At 35.3% G+C, this 16,824-nt stretch overlaps 2 protein-coding genes and 1 pseudogene across 4 annotated transcripts in view; 1 reads left to right on the top strand and 2 right to left on the bottom strand.

Moving 5' to 3' along the window:
• Positions 1-5,750, top strand: part of CRBN (cereblon) — a 23,573-nt gene extending 17,823 nt beyond the window's left edge. For both annotated transcript variants that reach the window (XM_012521422.4, XM_012521423.4), the window contains exons 6-11: positions 431-493; positions 1,590-1,674; positions 2,614-2,729; positions 3,175-3,239; positions 3,878-4,009; positions 5,039-5,750. In XM_012521422.4, the coding sequence (XP_012376876.1) occupies positions 431-493; positions 1,590-1,674; positions 2,614-2,729; positions 3,175-3,239; positions 3,878-4,009; positions 5,039-5,219 (642 nt within the window). In that variant the 3' untranslated portion in view covers positions 5,220-5,750. The remainder of the gene's footprint in view (positions 1-430; positions 494-1,589; positions 1,675-2,613; positions 2,730-3,174; positions 3,240-3,877; positions 4,010-5,038) is intronic.
• The window catches only part of TRNT1 (tRNA nucleotidyl transferase 1), a 19,536-nt gene continuing 7,841 nt past the window's right edge, over positions 5,130-16,824 (bottom strand). For both annotated transcript variants that reach the window (XM_004485320.5, XM_058288391.2), the window contains exons 4-8: positions 14,186-14,324; positions 10,545-10,671; positions 8,727-8,920; positions 7,706-7,959; positions 5,130-7,470 (exon numbers count right to left, since the gene is read on the bottom strand). In XM_004485320.5, coding sequence (XP_004485377.1) covers positions 7,222-7,470; positions 7,706-7,959; positions 8,727-8,920; positions 10,545-10,671; positions 14,186-14,324 — 963 coding nt within the window. In that variant the 3' untranslated portion in view covers positions 5,130-7,221. The remainder of the gene's footprint in view (positions 7,471-7,705; positions 7,960-8,726; positions 8,921-10,544; positions 10,672-14,185; positions 14,325-16,824) is intronic.
• LOC139437685 (large ribosomal subunit protein eL14 pseudogene) lies at positions 11,361-13,352 on the bottom strand (annotated as a pseudogene).

The raw sequence follows: 16,824 nt of genomic DNA, 5'->3' as shown, positions 1-16,824 counted from the left end.
GAAACTTGATCATCAAGTCTCAAGTAATACAGCCTTTTTTTTCCCTGTAGAATTATATCATGTTTGCTCTATTGTTTTACTTGAGAGCCATTTACAAGCTTTCGCAGCCTGGACTGTACCTTTAAGTTTTCACTGCCAAAAATGGACAAGTAATCCATGTATCAAGGCAAATAATGTAGTTATAATCGAAGTATGATGTTTAGGTACCTCTTCAAGTTCATCTTATTTTTACTAAGTTGTACTTACTACTGAAATTTTAATGTTTGAACTTTTAAAACAGGAATAAAGGATTCCAATGCAATATATAGTTGGGAGCTATGATTGTCAAACTTTATTATAGGATTATCTTTTTCTGGACCACAATGTTGCTTTAAAATGTTGCTGCTTCCATCCTAAGAATCTTTTTAAGTGACTTTTTTTCTGTTTCCAGAGAAAGTTTCACTGTGCAAATCTGACTTCATGGCCTCGCTGGCTGTATTCTTTATATGATGCTGTAAGTAACTTACCTTAAACTTCTTGAATCTAGGGTAAGCCATTATGATTAAGGTCATGGTCAGTGGTGGTTTGTTTTCAGAACTAATTATATTGGCCACACTTAAAATAGAAGAGAGTAATCAGAGATCCTACTGGATAGACTTTTATCTCTAATGTATAGGAATTCTATTTTTTTTTTCTCAGTTTCTGTAGTGGCTTACAACTGAAGAACATTATGAGACTAGGGTTTATTAAGCAGTGCATTTGAAATTTTGTTGTTGGGTAGTGGCTACATCTAGAAAATTTTACAAATCCTGGATACTTTGTGGGTTTTTTTTTGAACTCTAGTAACTTCTCTCTACTGGTTATTATTTCATGTGTGGTGTTGTAGAGTTTAATACTATGCATGGACTGCTGAGACACACTGCTGGAGTAGTTTAAAGAACCCGGGTTTTGGACATATACTGGGTCAAAGCAGTATGCTTTGGGGAATACTGCTTCTCTTAAGTATCTACAAAATAGGGACTATAGTAGGTGTTACACTTGCACATAGTAGGCATTCAGCAGACATTAGTCATTTCCCTAATTGAACCACCTTGTCCAGAAATCTGGAGTGCTGAGAAAACTGAGGTTTTGAGCATATATGACATCAGGGGGCTAAAGAAACTGTGTAGTTTATCTTTGCCCTTCAGCAGCTTTTGAGCCATGTGTAAGCACATCATATACAAGAATGTTTTTGCATACACCTGTGAAAGTAAGCAAGCTTATGTAGTAAATAGGTTATGGTATGTAGATGGGACGTGCTAGAGCAATCCTAGGGGCCACAGTCCCAAGAGTCAGAAAAGGCATTTGAGTTAGTAGCAGGCACCCCAGGTATTAGAGTACATGAGAGAATACTGGAAAGCTGATTTACTGCTTGGCAAAGAAGCTGGGGCTTGATAATTTCTCCGTAAGAAAATGGAGACATTTTAAAAACTGGGACATGGGATTATTTTGCCACATAATGGTGACTTAAATTTCTAATCATGTTTTTAGTTTTATTTTAAAGAGTTGAAAAGTTGACAGTAAAAGTTAAGTCTGAGAATCTTACTATGGCTACTTCTGTTTTAAACAAGGAAACCTTAATGGATAGAATCAAGAAACAGCTACGTGAATGGGATGAAAATCTAAAAGATGATTCTCTTCCTTCAAATCCAATAGGTATGGAAAGTTACTTTCTTTTCTCTGGCCTTTGATATCTTGCAAAATAGGATGTCCTTTTTCTTCTAATGAAACCAAAAACTTCTAGGTTAAACCTCTAGTTCTGAAAAGAATATATATTGCTGTTGCTTTGAACAGTTGAGAAAATGGGTATTTTTAATTCATTGTAATAAAGTTCTTACATTTTGTGAGCATTCTTAATATTTAGCAAGGTTTCCATTTTTTTAAAAATTGCAATAAATGGCTCCCATCCAAAAACTTCCTCAATGTAAAAACTCTCCTTTCCTCATTTTTTTGAGTGTTTTTAAAAGTGGCCCTAATATTAGAAACTTTGTACAGTTTAACCATTAATTCACCATTTCCTTAGCTGTATTCTGGCCCATAGTAACCTGTATTATAGTTACTAACTCAGTGAGTTTGCTTATAACAGTGATTGTTCCATCTGGTTTATTTCACTGAATATGCCTTCAAGATTCATTCATGTTGTTGTGTACATCAAGACTTCATTTTTTATGGCTGAAAAATGTTCCATTATGTATATGCCACATTTTGTTTGTCCATTCATTGCTTGATAGACACTTGAGTTGTTTCTATCTTTTGGCAGTTGTGAATGGTGCCATTGATCATTGGTGTGTAAATATAAAAAAAGGAAAAAAAGTAGCCCTAGTTCCAGGATTCAACTTATTTGTATATATTTTATCTGCTTATAAGTTGCAGTTCAGTGGTTTTTCTAGTCTGTTGGCAAATATGTGGCTTCTTTTTTTTATCATGGGTTTGATTTTATGTTTTAATTTGAAAGACATTCATGAAAAGTTTGGGTAAACATTACAGGGAAGGTTTCAGTTTTTTAGTCAAACTGTATGTGAAAAATTAAAGTAGTATACTTAGGAGCTCCCTGATTTTTAAGTTTAAAACTGAAAAACTTGCCATATCTTTAAGATTTTTCTTACAGAGTAGCTGCTTGTCTTCCTATTGATGATGTATTAAGAATTCAGCTCCTTAAAATTGGTAGTGCTATCCAACGACTTCGCTGTGAACTAGACATTATGAATAAAGTGAGTAAAGTGATTTGTAGTACCCATGTTTAGTTAGTCTAGGGGACTAGGATGCACTGTTGGGACCTACAGTTAAACCATGAGGGTCTAGTTATATAGTTATGCCTTTAGAATAAGCTGTTTCCTCCTCATCGTTTTTTAAAAGATAACTTAAAGATTTCATTTAGGATTATGCAGACAGACTGATTGTCCTATAGCCCTCAAATATGACTACCTATATCTAATAATCCTTAAGTACATTTTATGAAGCTACTTGGTTACTGTGTATACATCTCTGGTTAGCTATCAGTAATTGCTCCTTGATCCTAGTCATTTAGTTTTATGAATATGTGAGAGAGCTCAGGATCAGAGAGACCTTTAAAACTTAAGTATTCAGAAGTATTCTTGATGATTTAAAAATGAATGTGAATTTTTCCCTCTGATAGTGTTCTCTTAAATTTTTTAGTGTACTTCCCTTTGCTGTAAACAGTGTCAAGAAACAGAAATAACTACCAAAAATGAAATATTCAGGTGAGATCTTTATTATACTTAGAAATTTCCCATATATTTCTCTCTCTCAGCTGAAAAAATCTACAAATACTTTGATTCTTTGGGTAAGGCGAATCTTTCTGGTACTCAGAGCAAGAGTGGATATTTAAGGGAATGCTGAGACAATGGACATGGTATAAAAGTAGAGCGTCTGGGCATTACGTTTTTTCATCTATTTCCCTACACTCCATATTAAAGACCTCTATTACTGAGGGCTAAAGAGAAAGTAGACATGTATTATCTTATTAAACTCAGGAAGGTAAGGAAACTGCTATCTGCAAAGTAATCAACTGCCAAAGGATGACCAAACTAAATTTTCATTGTACTTTATCAAGATGAACTTGAAACCTATGCATTTTACAGAGGGGAGGTAAAAACCTATTATTTCCCTTTTGGTCATCATGGAAAATACTCAGGTTGCCCAAAACTGGGCTGATTTTATCAACCTCTTGATTTCACACTATGACTCTGATATTATCCGATACTAACTAAAATGTTAAAGAATACAGTTCTTAAACCAGTATTATGTAATAACCTCATTTCTTGGTGAACTTAAAAAAAATTAACCAAGAGTATTCTCCCCCCATTTTGATTTATCCTCCATGCTGATTCTATTTTAGTTTATCCCTGTGTGGGCCGATGGCAGCTTACGTGAATCCTCATGGATATGTGCATGAGACGCTTACCGTGTATAAGGCTTCCAACTTGAATCTGATAGGCCGGCCTTCAACAGAGCACAGCTGGTTTCCTGGGTAATATGATGCTGTGATAGTTTGGGGGAGGTATAATTTTTAAAATAGTGAAATTAATCTTTTTAAAATGCTTTTCATTCTATGAATGGCTAGGAACAGTTACTTTTTATGAATGGCTAGAAACAGATACTTTTGCAATCTCAACTGAGTGTAAAGTTAGGAAGAAAGAAAGCTGGCATATACGTTTATCTCCAAACAAATTACTATACGGTGGAACTAAACGTATGTCATCTCATTCTGAAAATTAAATGTTTTATGATCCAGTAAAACTGTATGAACCATATTCTGTACTACATAAAACCAGACAGATGCAGAAACCACTGATTTGCACGACTTCTGTCCTTGATTGGTTCTCAGAGTTGATCCACTGACCAGCGACACTCTGGGAATATGTTAGGATTCCCTCAGCTGTATCATCTTTAAGAGCCCTATTATCTTTTATTATCTGTCTTTGGGTCAGCCACACTATTCTTAGAGATGCAGGCTGAGTAGAGATTAGTGATTATACTCACTATTTTAGACTGTGAGCCAGGGCACTTAGATTGTCCCATTTTTACTGGCACACTTCTTAGGAACTAAAATTACAAGTAACCTGTTAACAAAAATTTTTAACAGAAATACCATTGTTTCTTATTTTAGAAATCTTATGAGAAATGCTCTCCTGCCCACATCCCAGCCCCAAAACTTAACTCAGAAGTACATGTTTCTGCAAGTGGTGATGGTGGTCTCTTTTGACAACAAAGTAAAATCTGGTGCAAAGTTAGAATGTGGTCTTGGCAACTGACAATTTATGTAAACAAATTTCTTTCTATTAGAAAAAAATTTTTTTAACTTAGCTTGAGAGCACTCAGTCATTAAACAATTACATATAAAGACCATAACATTTTGTTACCATAATGAAAATGTACATAGATTAGGAAGTATTTTTATTTTCTTCTTAGGCCTTAAGTTTTAGTTCTGAGATTTCTCTTCATCTTGGGGTATAGAAATGTGTTTTAGCTGAGCTGGCATCTTTCCTTAATTTTATAGGTATGCCTGGACTGTTGCCCAGTGCAGGATATGTGCAAGCCATATTGGATGGAAATTTACAGCCACCAAAAAAGACATGTCACCTCAAAAATTTTGGGGTTTGACTCGATCTGCTTTATTGCCCACGATCCCAGACACCGAAGATGAAATAAGCCCAGACAAAGTAGTACTTTGTTTGTAAACAGATATGGTAAGGATGAAGTTATTGGAATTTTAAAATCAGACCTGCTTTTGCAAAGTATTGCCTCTGATGCATACCTGGGTAAACAGCAACATTACAGGGAAGGTTTCAGTTTTCTAGTCAAACTGTATGTGAAAAATTAAAGTATGCTAATAGAAGAGGAAGAATAGCAGTATAGAATGTAAGTTTGGTTTCAAGAAAATCTATATTGGTAGCTTGGTGCCATTATCCTGTGCAATCTGGTAGCATCTCATCAACAGAACATGAAGATACCTTTGTCAGTGATGAAATCATAAAAATATTTTAAATGCCTATAATGTGAGATTGATTCTGGAACAGCATATTTGATTCAGTGCTCCAAATGGCAAAAGTTCCAAAAGAGAGGGTGCTAAGCCCAAATCCATGTTCCTTTTTGAAAGAGGCAAGTTGGTATATATTATTTCAAAAAGGCATTGTTCCTTTCATCTTTCGTTAGCTTCTCTGAGATAATTGATTTGTAAATCTTGAAAATTATTAAAGAGTTAAAATGTGGAGTGTGAGCCCAAGTTTTCATTTCTTTATGTGTCTTTCTTAGTGAGAAATAATATTTTATGTATTTGCTCGGTGTTTGTTTGAACCCAGACAACTGTGGAGCAAACTTGCCCCCTCATGCAGCCTAGTCCATAAACTTTAACCTAGTTTTCCTTTTAAATATTTCTTTGTTTAAAATATCTACTCACAAGCATTTTAATTTAGGTGCAAGAAATTCATATATGTGATTAACTTTCATTGTTTTACATAATTCAGTGGTAATAGTTCCTGAAAGTACTCAACTAGTAGGATAAAAATTTTAATCAAACATTAATTTTGTTTTTTACCAAACATGCAATGGTTTTGATTGCCTTGACTGAAGACATCAATTGACTATCTTAAGTGGAGTAAATGAAAAACACCTCATGAAACTGTTGGAAGGTATGCTCTTGCCTTATTCGACTCTATATGCCCAAGATTGTCACTCATTCTAAATGTTCCAGGGAGTTCCTTTTATAGGGTAAACTCTAAACCAGGTACTGTGAGAAAACATTTCTTTGCCCCCTGAAAGGTATAATCTCAGAATTTACTGACATTTGCATATACTATTTCAAGGTAAGTGTGTTTTACACATGACCAAAAACAGACTTCTGAAACAGCTACATCTGTCTATTTCCTATACAGAGGTAGGAATTGTATGACGTTGGGTCAAACCACATAATTTAATTACTAACTTGAATGCAGTTATTGTTGACTTGGTTGCCATATAGTCCATGTTTTACTGTTTTTTGAAATTGTTTTATCAAGGTCCAAATTTGGTACTTGCCCATAGAGTACAATGATGCTTTACTGGCTACCCAGAAAGGGAAAGCAATTATAAAACTATTAGCATATAGCAGTTGAATAAACAGACGTAATTACCTGAAAGCATTTAGGAACACATCTATATTTAAGTAAGCCATAAAATGTTTTTAATTATAAGAAATTATTTACTTTGGAGCATTATCACTATCCATATGGCACCTGATACATACTGTTACTACCATACCACGTAAACACATTCATCTTCCACTTCCAAAGGAAACGTTCTAAAGTTACCTTCAAGCCAATCCCATAATCTAACTTACCCAAGATAAGCATTGCATAGTTAAGGAAACCAGGACAACAGGAAATAAACACCTACATATTAAAACATAGTTTGCGAGAACAAAGTCTATGTATGAATTTTAGTATTTGCAAATTTCAAGTTTACTTTGGAATTCAAGAACTGAGTCATATAGTAGGCAAATCCTTTATGTAATAATTGAGTTGTTTTGACTGCAAACACTTTTTACGTGCAAAAAAAAAGTCAACTAGCAATAGAAATCAAGTTAGGAGGAGGTAGACTTCAGTTTAATGCCTGAAATATGTTTACATCTCAGTAAAGAGGAGAATGAAAAATCTAGTCTTACCAAAAATTTTCTACTTTTTCAGTAGCCAGTTCTCATCAGTTTTAGTTCTTCTTTACATAACTCAAAAGTTCATCTTTTTCCATTTGGTAACCACTTTTTTTCCACTGTTCTCGCAACTGTTGCAGTAGAGCTCCGATTTCCTTTCCTGAAGAAATGCCCACTTTTCTGATGTCATGGCCACTTACAGGAAATGGAGGAATGGACCACTGCTGCATTTCCTTTAGAAGACAATGCTCTCCTTGGTACTTCAGTAGCTCACATACGCGAGTAATCGCATCAGGTTCCCTAGACTTAGTGCCAAAATCAGACAATGAGTTTCTACCACATCATTAGAACATTTGCTAAAATCTTGCTTTAAAATTTAAATAACAAATACTGGGAATGAAAATTTCATTTAAAACAAAATCAATACACTGTAGATCTTAGTTTAATAAAATTAGTTCTACAGTTAGTGAAGTTGCTTTGTATCCTGATAGCTATTTGTCATAGTTAAGACAAATGGTGAGTCAAGTCTAATATACTTACATCTATAATGAAGTCCTTATAGGGTTTTAATGGTTCTGAACTATCTGTTGCTTTAATTAAATCCTTCCTATTTTTAACTATAAATAAGCCAAGGTTTTTCTCTTCTCTTGAAATCTTCAACCTCAAATCCAATTTTATGACATCATCCTGTACTTTGAATAATGAGGCCAAGACTGTCATTGGCTTTGGTGAAAAGCCTTCAGCATATTTACAGACTTTGTCAAATTCTTCCAAATTTGCATTAGCAGGTAGACCTAAAGGGAAAAAAGCATACTTCACCCGTTTATACAGCAGATAAATTTAATTAAAAATAATTCCCTAAACCTCTGTCAAAACTCAAAATTGGTCTAACCTGATGCTCCATGTTTCAGATGAAACCACTGGTTAATTGTTACTACTCTCTCTCTTGTCAAGCTCCAAAACTCAGAAGTACCTAAAATGTTCTTTCCATTCACAACCTAGCAACGATGGTGTGATCAGATTCACAAGGTAATGCTTTTACCAGTTATAAACTCCTGTCTTTTCACTGTAAAATTGCCACCCCAACTGAATAATTTTATGTATTTATTTGAAATACACCCAAATTTCCTGAGATGTGAAAAACCATGTATATAATCACCACTGTTCTCTTTCTGAATACATTCATTGAATGATTTCTATATATGTCACCCTATTAATGCTTTATTTAAACTCTTTGAATCCTCTCAGCCCTCCTATTAGGTAGATGCTATTATTTTCAACTCTCCTTTTTAGATTCAGAAACTCAAGGTTAGGAAACTAACTCAGGTCACAAAGCTGGTAAGTGGCAGTGTCCCCACACTTAAACCCAGATATATCTGACTCCAGACCCCTTTCTGTATCACTTCAGGCACTGGCTTTTTTATGACGAAACTATCCTAACTCCTGATTCTATTTTACAATATTCCATTTTTCCTTTAAACTGAATTATTCAAACATTTTTCCTTACAAATTTTAAACCAGATATTCCACTGCCAAAAATAAATACATTACTTGCTCTCACCTATGTAAGGAGCCACATCAAGATCATACATAAGATGAATCAAGTGATTTACATGGTTACCAACAAGAATTTTTCTCAGTTCCACCCAAATCCTCTCTCCTGATATTCCAGCCAATCCTTTTGCATTTTCAGCAATTGCTTCTAAAGTCTCAGGATCATGGTCACCAGGTTTTTCTACAATTCTCCCATAAAACCTGTAATATAAAATTCTCAAGTAGTATTTTCACTCTTACTGGTACTATTCCATACCCCCAAGTGAAATGAGGTAGAGCTGGGACCTAAGCAATCATCTGGTCACTTCCCACCTCTACAGAAAATCAAGATCAAAAAAACAAAGTAACCTACTTAAGGTTAGTAAGAACTACAAATCCAAGGTCTCCTAATACCCATTTTGAGTTCATCCCTATTAAAACATGCATAATTTTTAGAATAAATAACCATCTTGTTTTCCTTCTCACAGTGGGCAAAAATCAATCAAGCTGGACAGGCAAGGAAGCTAGGTCAAGAATGCTGGACAGATTTCCATGACTTCATAATTTTATTTAAAGTGTTAAAAAAAAAAAATTATGAAACATCCCACAAATTATCCTTGAATCATCTAATCCCAATGCATTTAATACCATGTAAAACCCTATATAGTCTCAAAAAGATGCTACAAAAACTCATCTGTAACAGACACACTACTGTCCACCAAATAAAATTTTAAATGCCCAACCCCAAAAAACCCATGTTCATATTAATCATCTAGAACTAAACATGCTAACATGCCATAGATATTAATGGCACAAATTATGCAAAAGTAATTATGACTGGGGAGCGGATGTAGCGCAAGTGGTTAAGTGTCTGCTTCACATATGGGAGGTCCCAAGTTCAGTTCGCAGTGCCTCCTAAAAACAAACAAGCAAGCAAACAAACCAGCTCAAGGGAGCTGATGTGGCTCTCTGTATGCTTCCCACATACAAGGTCCCAGGTTCAATCCCCAGCCCCAGTACCTCAAAAAAAAAAATTATGGCTATTTGTTTTAAAAACTTATCTATAAAATGAAAACCTACATTCATATGTATTTATGTATTTCAGTTAAACATGAAAATAAAACGAAAATGTACGTTCCCATACAGGGAGGGACACTGTTGGAAAAAATCATTCCAACATCAGAAAAATTTTGCCCCAATTTCTTTGTGTCAGCCTTTGTCAATCCAAGCGTCAAGGCATTTAAAACATGAAATATAACTGAAATTTCTCAACCTCAACATCCAATGCCCTTAACTCTCAATTTCACTTCTGAAACTCTGAGCTGCTTAGAATGGCTAGCAAATGCAATCCTGGATTGTCATATATAGTGCATGATTTAAACAGCATTCTTGTAAAGACACCAAAACAGGCCTTGAATCTCATGGAGCAGTCTCAATCCCTCAAAACTTGCCTACCTATGCATATTAATACTTTCTATGAAGAGTTTCAAATATTACTCAGGTTTTATTGCAGACATGCATTATTATACTGATTTTTCACTCATCATTTTTCACAGGTATTTGCCTTCATTTTTGTGATATACAGATTTTCTGATATTAGCTAAGACTAAGCCCAGTGAAAGGTTAGATTTTTATTCACTACTCTCTGTTCCCAGCACCAAATACAATATGAAGTATCTAAATAATACTTCACTCACAAGTCCTAGATTTCTAAATCTCCACTGGAGACAGACAGGAAGTCACCAATTTGTACACAGACCTGCTATGCGCTTCACACTACCAGAGCTGTGCCCAGGTGATGACATTATGAAAAGCTTTATAAAAAAAAATTTCTAAAAATTCTTACCTGAAATACCTTAAAATTCGAAGATAATCCTCTTGAATTCTCTGTTTAGCATGTCCAACAAATCTAACTTTCTTGTTTTTTAAATCTTCATAACCATTAAAGTAGTCAAATAAGGTACCATCAAAACCTATTATTAAAATAGAGGTAGAGAAAAACCACTATTAACAAATATAGATTGGAAAAATCCAAGAAAATCAGTTGAAAACTATTACAGTAAAGAAATAAAATACAATTCATAAATATCAACTATCAAATGAAAGGTATAATGCAATAAAAGGCTGCATTTACAATGGGAACCAAAAAGATAATATACTCAAGAATAAACTAAACAATAAATATGCAAGATCTTTATAAAGAAAATATTAAAATGTGGAACGGGGGTAGTATATGTGGAGTGCCTGCTCCACATATACAAGGTCCCAGGTTCAATCCCCAGTACCTTCCAAAAAAAAAAAAAATTGAAAATTAACTGAGGGACAAAATAGGATACTATTATCAAATAAAAGGTATACAATCGTTCTGAATGGGAAGAAACAACACTAAAAACATAAAATAGGACCCCTTACGTTACTTTTGGAATATAATGGGTACCAAAAGATTCATGGGGCTTGCAAGGACAAAGGTACCAGACAAGCTGATTTTCAAGACTGTTTGGAAAGAATGGACAAAACAATCTGAAAGAAAAAATTAAAAAATAGGTTTAACAATAGAAACCATAGAAAGATATTTTATAAGCCTGGAATGAAGACAAAGACCCAAGAAAACACAACACACAGAAACATTAGAGGCTTCAAAGGCATGATTATAAATGCTATCAGAGGTGGACTGGGGGAGAGTGTAAACTACAATGTAAACCATTATCCATGTGGTGCAGCAGTGCTCCAAAATGTATTCACCAAATGTAATGAATGTCCTACAATGCTTTCTGACCCTTCTGAGCTTCTGGAGCCCCTGCCTTCTGGCTTGCGGCTTTTTGTGCAGAACTTTCTGGGCTGAAGCCTTCCTGCCTACAGTGAGCATCTTTTTTTGCTGGAACCTTTGCAGCAGCTGCAGCAGTCCCCTTAGCAGCACGTGTTTTTGGAAGCTTACAGGACATGTGCCTTTTGGAGCTTCTGAATTTCATGCTTAATTATTCTGTTCCTCATTTTCTTAGCCTTCATGACTTTAAAATGATCAAAATTTGTCATCTTGGCTTTCCCTTCTCTGGCTTCAATCTTCTTGGCCTATCTTGTGGCTGCCCATTTTGTACTGTTATCTGCCTTCTGCTAGGCTCCTTGAACATACTTCTGGTGGGCACTGTGAATTTCAGGATGAAGTCAGTGAGCTGCATGCTTTTTATAGGCATGGCCTGTCCTCACGTGAGTGCAAGATCCATCAGCCATAACTCTGAATTGATCGAGTACATCCACAGATGTAACCAGCTTCTCAGCAGAAGGCCCAAAGGAGATGGTAAGGCCATTCAGGCAACCTCCATGAAGTGCTTAAAAACGATGTTGATGGCATCCAGCTAGGAGATACTGCTACTACTTAAGAAAAATAACCACTTGTCAATTTAGTTCTCTTTGAACTTGCTCTCTCATTATCCCAAGTTCAACAATACTTGTAAGGCCAGACTTAAGAAATAACTCTCAGGCTGTTTTGGTTTTGTACATATAGTAATTATTAAAAGAGACTATTTTGATTTGTATGAGAAATTTAAAGGGCTAAGTACCAAAAATACAAAACAGAAAGTGAAGAGAAAAAGAAATGAGTAAAACAGAATAAAAATATTATTACAAGGTAGCAAATAAAGATTTGGTATGTCTGTGTCTTCCTGTTATTTCTCTTAATGAAGACACAATTCTCCCTGGTGATCTGGAAGTACTAAAGTATTTTTCAGTACATCAAAATCTGGAGGAAAAAATTGATAGGAATATGATAAAAGTGAAAATAATGATTTGGAAAGCAAGTTTATTATAAATGCCAGCACATTCTAGGAATGCCTAGGTCAGTAAGGCCTGAGAAGAGCCTGGACAAGATAAAGTGGGCTATAAAAAAGAATCTGTGAGAATCTCATCTATGTGTACTTTGTCTTGCTCTGAGTATCATTCTTTTAAAATATAGTGAACACAGATAAGAAAATGAGTTGCTCAGAATAATGGAGTGGTTAAGAACATGACATCTAGAACCAGGCTGCTTCAGTTGGAATCCTAATTGTGTAGTTTATGAGCTATATAACTTGACCAAGTTACCACGGGTTAAACGGCATCTACTTCACAGGGCTGTGGGAAGATTAAATGTATATAATGTGCATAGAACAGTGCCTGGCACATTATAAGTCTTCAGGAAATGTTAGAAAACAGGAGTCCCAGTAAGAACAGCCTCAATTTTTGTAAAATAGTACCTTGAATAAATATATTAGTTTCTTTCTTTTAGTTAAGTATGCTTATGAGAAGCCAGTCACAATATTCAAAACACTGCACTAGTTGGAGCAATTTACTCTTAAGTATGATTGATATAAGCCACTAACTAGACTCCTTCTAATCATTTATCTAGGCTTTGGATTTAGGGGCTCAAATAATGGTCCTCTGTAATAAAAGCTTATTTTCTTAACCTTTCTGAGTTTCACTTTCCTGGTCTGTCAAATGGGTTTCATACCCAACTTTATGAAGTTTTTCTGAGGGTTAACTGAGATAATATATCAGGTGCCCAATGATGTGCCTAGAACCTTACACTGTACAAATGGTATTAGCTATTAATATAATTAGCGTGAGATCCCACCTTGGCCTATCTCATTCCCTATCTCATGAGGCAAACCTTATACTCCATCCTCTCACCACTACTGTTGTGACAAACTAGGTGATAAACAGATGTTTCAATCCTCTCTTCTCTAATCCAAAGTTTTAAACATATACGGCTTATCTAAAGTTTATAGAACAAAAAATCAGGCATTATCTATGCACCAAAACACTAACATACTTCATATCAATTCCCAGTATGATTCAACACTTTCATCAATAAAAAAGTTAAGCTGAAATAACAAAAAAGCTTTCATTTTGCAAGCCAATTCTGACTGATTTTTGATGTTTGCTAAAGCACAATGATAAAAAAGAATCTGAGATTCATCTAGGTTCAGCAGAAGAAAGGTGCTGAAGTCATTCACCAATGTCCATGCGTGATGTGGGCACCGAAAAAGTGAGGCAAGAACAGGAGATGTGTGCCACATGTGCAGTCAAGATAGTGCAGAGGAAAGAGAGGGATGGGGGGATGGATGTGTGTGTGTGCAAGCACGCATTTTTCTTACTTGAAATGTTAATGCTGTTTAAGTGAAATTAGTAAGATAACACTGACTGAATGTGTGCAAGTGCCAGGCATGGTTCTAAGCATTTACAATTATTAACTCCCTCAAATCTCACAACAACCCACAAAGGAAGGGAACACTACCATCCTGATTTTACAGCTAGTCAGTGATGGGGGTCAGAATTTGAACCCAGATATTTTGGCTCCAGAGTCAGTTCTTTAAAGCAATATACTACACTGTATCTTAAGAGAAATTATAATTCAACCTCTCAAGACAGAACATTTCCAGAATGCAGGTTTCACTGGAAAAGAAGGCACCCTGGTAGGTGGAACTAAAATGCTATTTTATCTCTACATATTACCTAAAAACATAGAATTTATAGTGAGATCTCTGCGCTCAGCATCTTTCTGCCAGTCAGTTGTGAATTCTACCTCAGCATGTCTTCCATCAGTGGTGACATCAATCCGGAGTGTAGTAATTTCAAAATTTTCTTCATGAAGCTGCAAAAAAATACATGTTTTTTAAAAATTAGTTTTTCAGATCACTGGATGGATCAAAAAAATAAGTTTATGTTCATTAAGGCACAGTACTGTAAGCCCTGACAATTACCTAAGTAAACTAGTATATAAATACTTTGAGATAGAAAACCACTGACAATATTCAAAGATAGATCCAAAGAATACTACTGTTTTAAAAAAATACCCATCTCCTTTTGGATGAACTGTATGCTTTATTAATATGTATCAACAAAATTGATTTGTTTTTTAAAAAAAAAAAACCAAAACCCATCCTGATAATAAAGATGAGTTTATCATAGGCTAGGTTTATAAAACTGACAATCTGAGTCATGATGTGGCAGAAGGGAGGAGCCCTTAAAACACTAGATTCTGGTTCTTCACTATCAAGCTACCCTTAGTTGAAATAACTTTTTTTTTGGTGCTTGTTATCTGTTCATTGCCTGTTTAGTCTTTTCTTTAAGAGGCACCAGGAACCAAACCCAGGACTTCCCATGTGGGAGGCAGGTGCTCAACTGCTTAAACTACATCTGCTCTTCCTGATAAAACTTTTAATAGCACCCTCCAGTTTGCAGAGTTGAATATCAATTTTTAGAATAGGTATCTTAAGCAAAGGATTGATAAAGGAATAAAAATGGTTAACATGGTTAATAGATCCTGCAACTTTCATCGGTGAGCTAAAATAAAGTGCTAAATATACCTTGGGAAGAGTTAAGATCACTTCCAGCTGGGAAAAGCTGAGTAGCTCCACAACAGTGACAATCTGAGCTGAGCTTTGACTAGTAAGATTTGTACATGCAGATGTGGGAAGAACATTCAAGTGAAAAGAAAAGATGAACAAAGACACAGTGGAGAGAAAGAGGAAAATAAAGAGAAAGTGGCCCTGACAAACAGCTTATGAACATTCAGGCGTAGATAGCAAAGTGCTGTGGATGCCAGCCTGGGAGTGCGGAATCTCTTCATTAGAAAGTGAATAGCAATATTGAGTATAAGTCTGTTCCAGGATTCCTCCAAATGTCATGCATTTTCTCCTCTAGACACAAGCTAGCTCTTGCTATAGAATTAAACTCGGGAATTTGAGGCGTCAAGTATCTCTGAAGGCAAGAAAAGAGGTAAGAAAAGGGTTTTGAAGCAGGAAGACTTTAAAATCAGAAGCATCAATTAGAACCCCCAAATGCCTTCCTTTCCCAGGCAGAAAACCAGAGATTTACTTTCCATAAAGGTTGAGCCAAAAATAATCAGGACTTGGGGCACAAGGCACAGATGATCATGCAAGTGAAGCACCAGAGTGAACATTAAGTTTAAGTGAAAAAAATAAGCATGACCACTGCCCTTTCCTCTACTTGGCTTTCAAAATTGTAACAGCCAGGCTTATTCCCTTAACACCAGAAGATTCCTCTCTGATTTCTCCCAATGAAAAGACTAATAATGACATTAGGAGTCCCACAACTAATTGGCTAAGACTTTCCATACAAAGCTATGAAAAACTTTCAAATCATTCTGCTAAACTTTAGGCCATCACACAAATATAAAGAGACAACACCTACATTTGAGGAAGGCCAACATGTAATTAAATGCTCTGAGGAAAAACAGGCATTGTCAAAATAATCCTAAGGGAAGTAAGTGAAGATATCACATCTAAAATAAGAGCAGGAGTAGGAAGCTTTTAAAAGAAATAGTCTAAGAAGAAATACCTCTTGAAAATTTAAAAGACTGCAAAAATTACAAATAGAAAGGTTGGAAGATAAAGTACTCTAGTGGAAAGTAAGGTAGGATAGAAATAGACAAAAGATAAAACCAGAAGATCAGTGGTTCAACATCCAAATAAGAATTTCCAAAGAAAATATTTAACCAAGGGGGATGAAATTATGAAGGAAATACAAGAAGGTCCACTAAGTGCACAGCACAGTGAATGATAAAATAAGTCAAAGTCTAGGAAAATCATCTTTCAATTTAAAAAACCAGAGATAAGATCATAAAGGCTTGCAAAAGGAAAAAAATCCAGTCTCAAAGGAGAAATCTGAATGGGTCAGACTTCTCAGTAGCAATACTGGAAGCTAAACAAGAAAGCCTATAAATTCATTTATGAGAGAAAATGATTCCTAACCTAGAATTCCATAGCCAACAAAACATCAAACCAATGTTAAACTAAAAATAAAAATATTTCCAGACCTGCAGATTTTTTAAAATGTACATCCCATATACTCCATATAGTTTTTTTGACTAGTAAAGTGAGAGCATAATACCAGATGGTGTCTTGGATACAGGAGTTCTAACAAAGAGTGCCCAGAGAAATTCCCAGGATTCTAGTGAAGGAAAAGCCCAAGATGAGGTCGTGAGGCAGACCTAAACAGAATCAATCCAGACTGGAGTAGGAAGAAAGAGAGCACCAGGTAAGATGTCTCAAAAAGAAGGAATTAAAACTTGTTGTGTTTAAATCTACTGAGAGGTTTGCATTTCTGCAGAGTATAGGAATCAATCAGGG

This window comes from Dasypus novemcinctus, chromosome 26, assembly GCF_030445035.2.
Source record: "Dasypus novemcinctus isolate mDasNov1 chromosome 26, mDasNov1.1.hap2, whole genome shotgun sequence".
Taxonomy (NCBI): domain Eukaryota; kingdom Metazoa; phylum Chordata; class Mammalia; order Cingulata; family Dasypodidae; genus Dasypus; species Dasypus novemcinctus.
The sequence above is the reverse complement of the archived record's forward strand: the minus strand, read 5'-3'. Positions and strand labels throughout refer to the sequence as shown.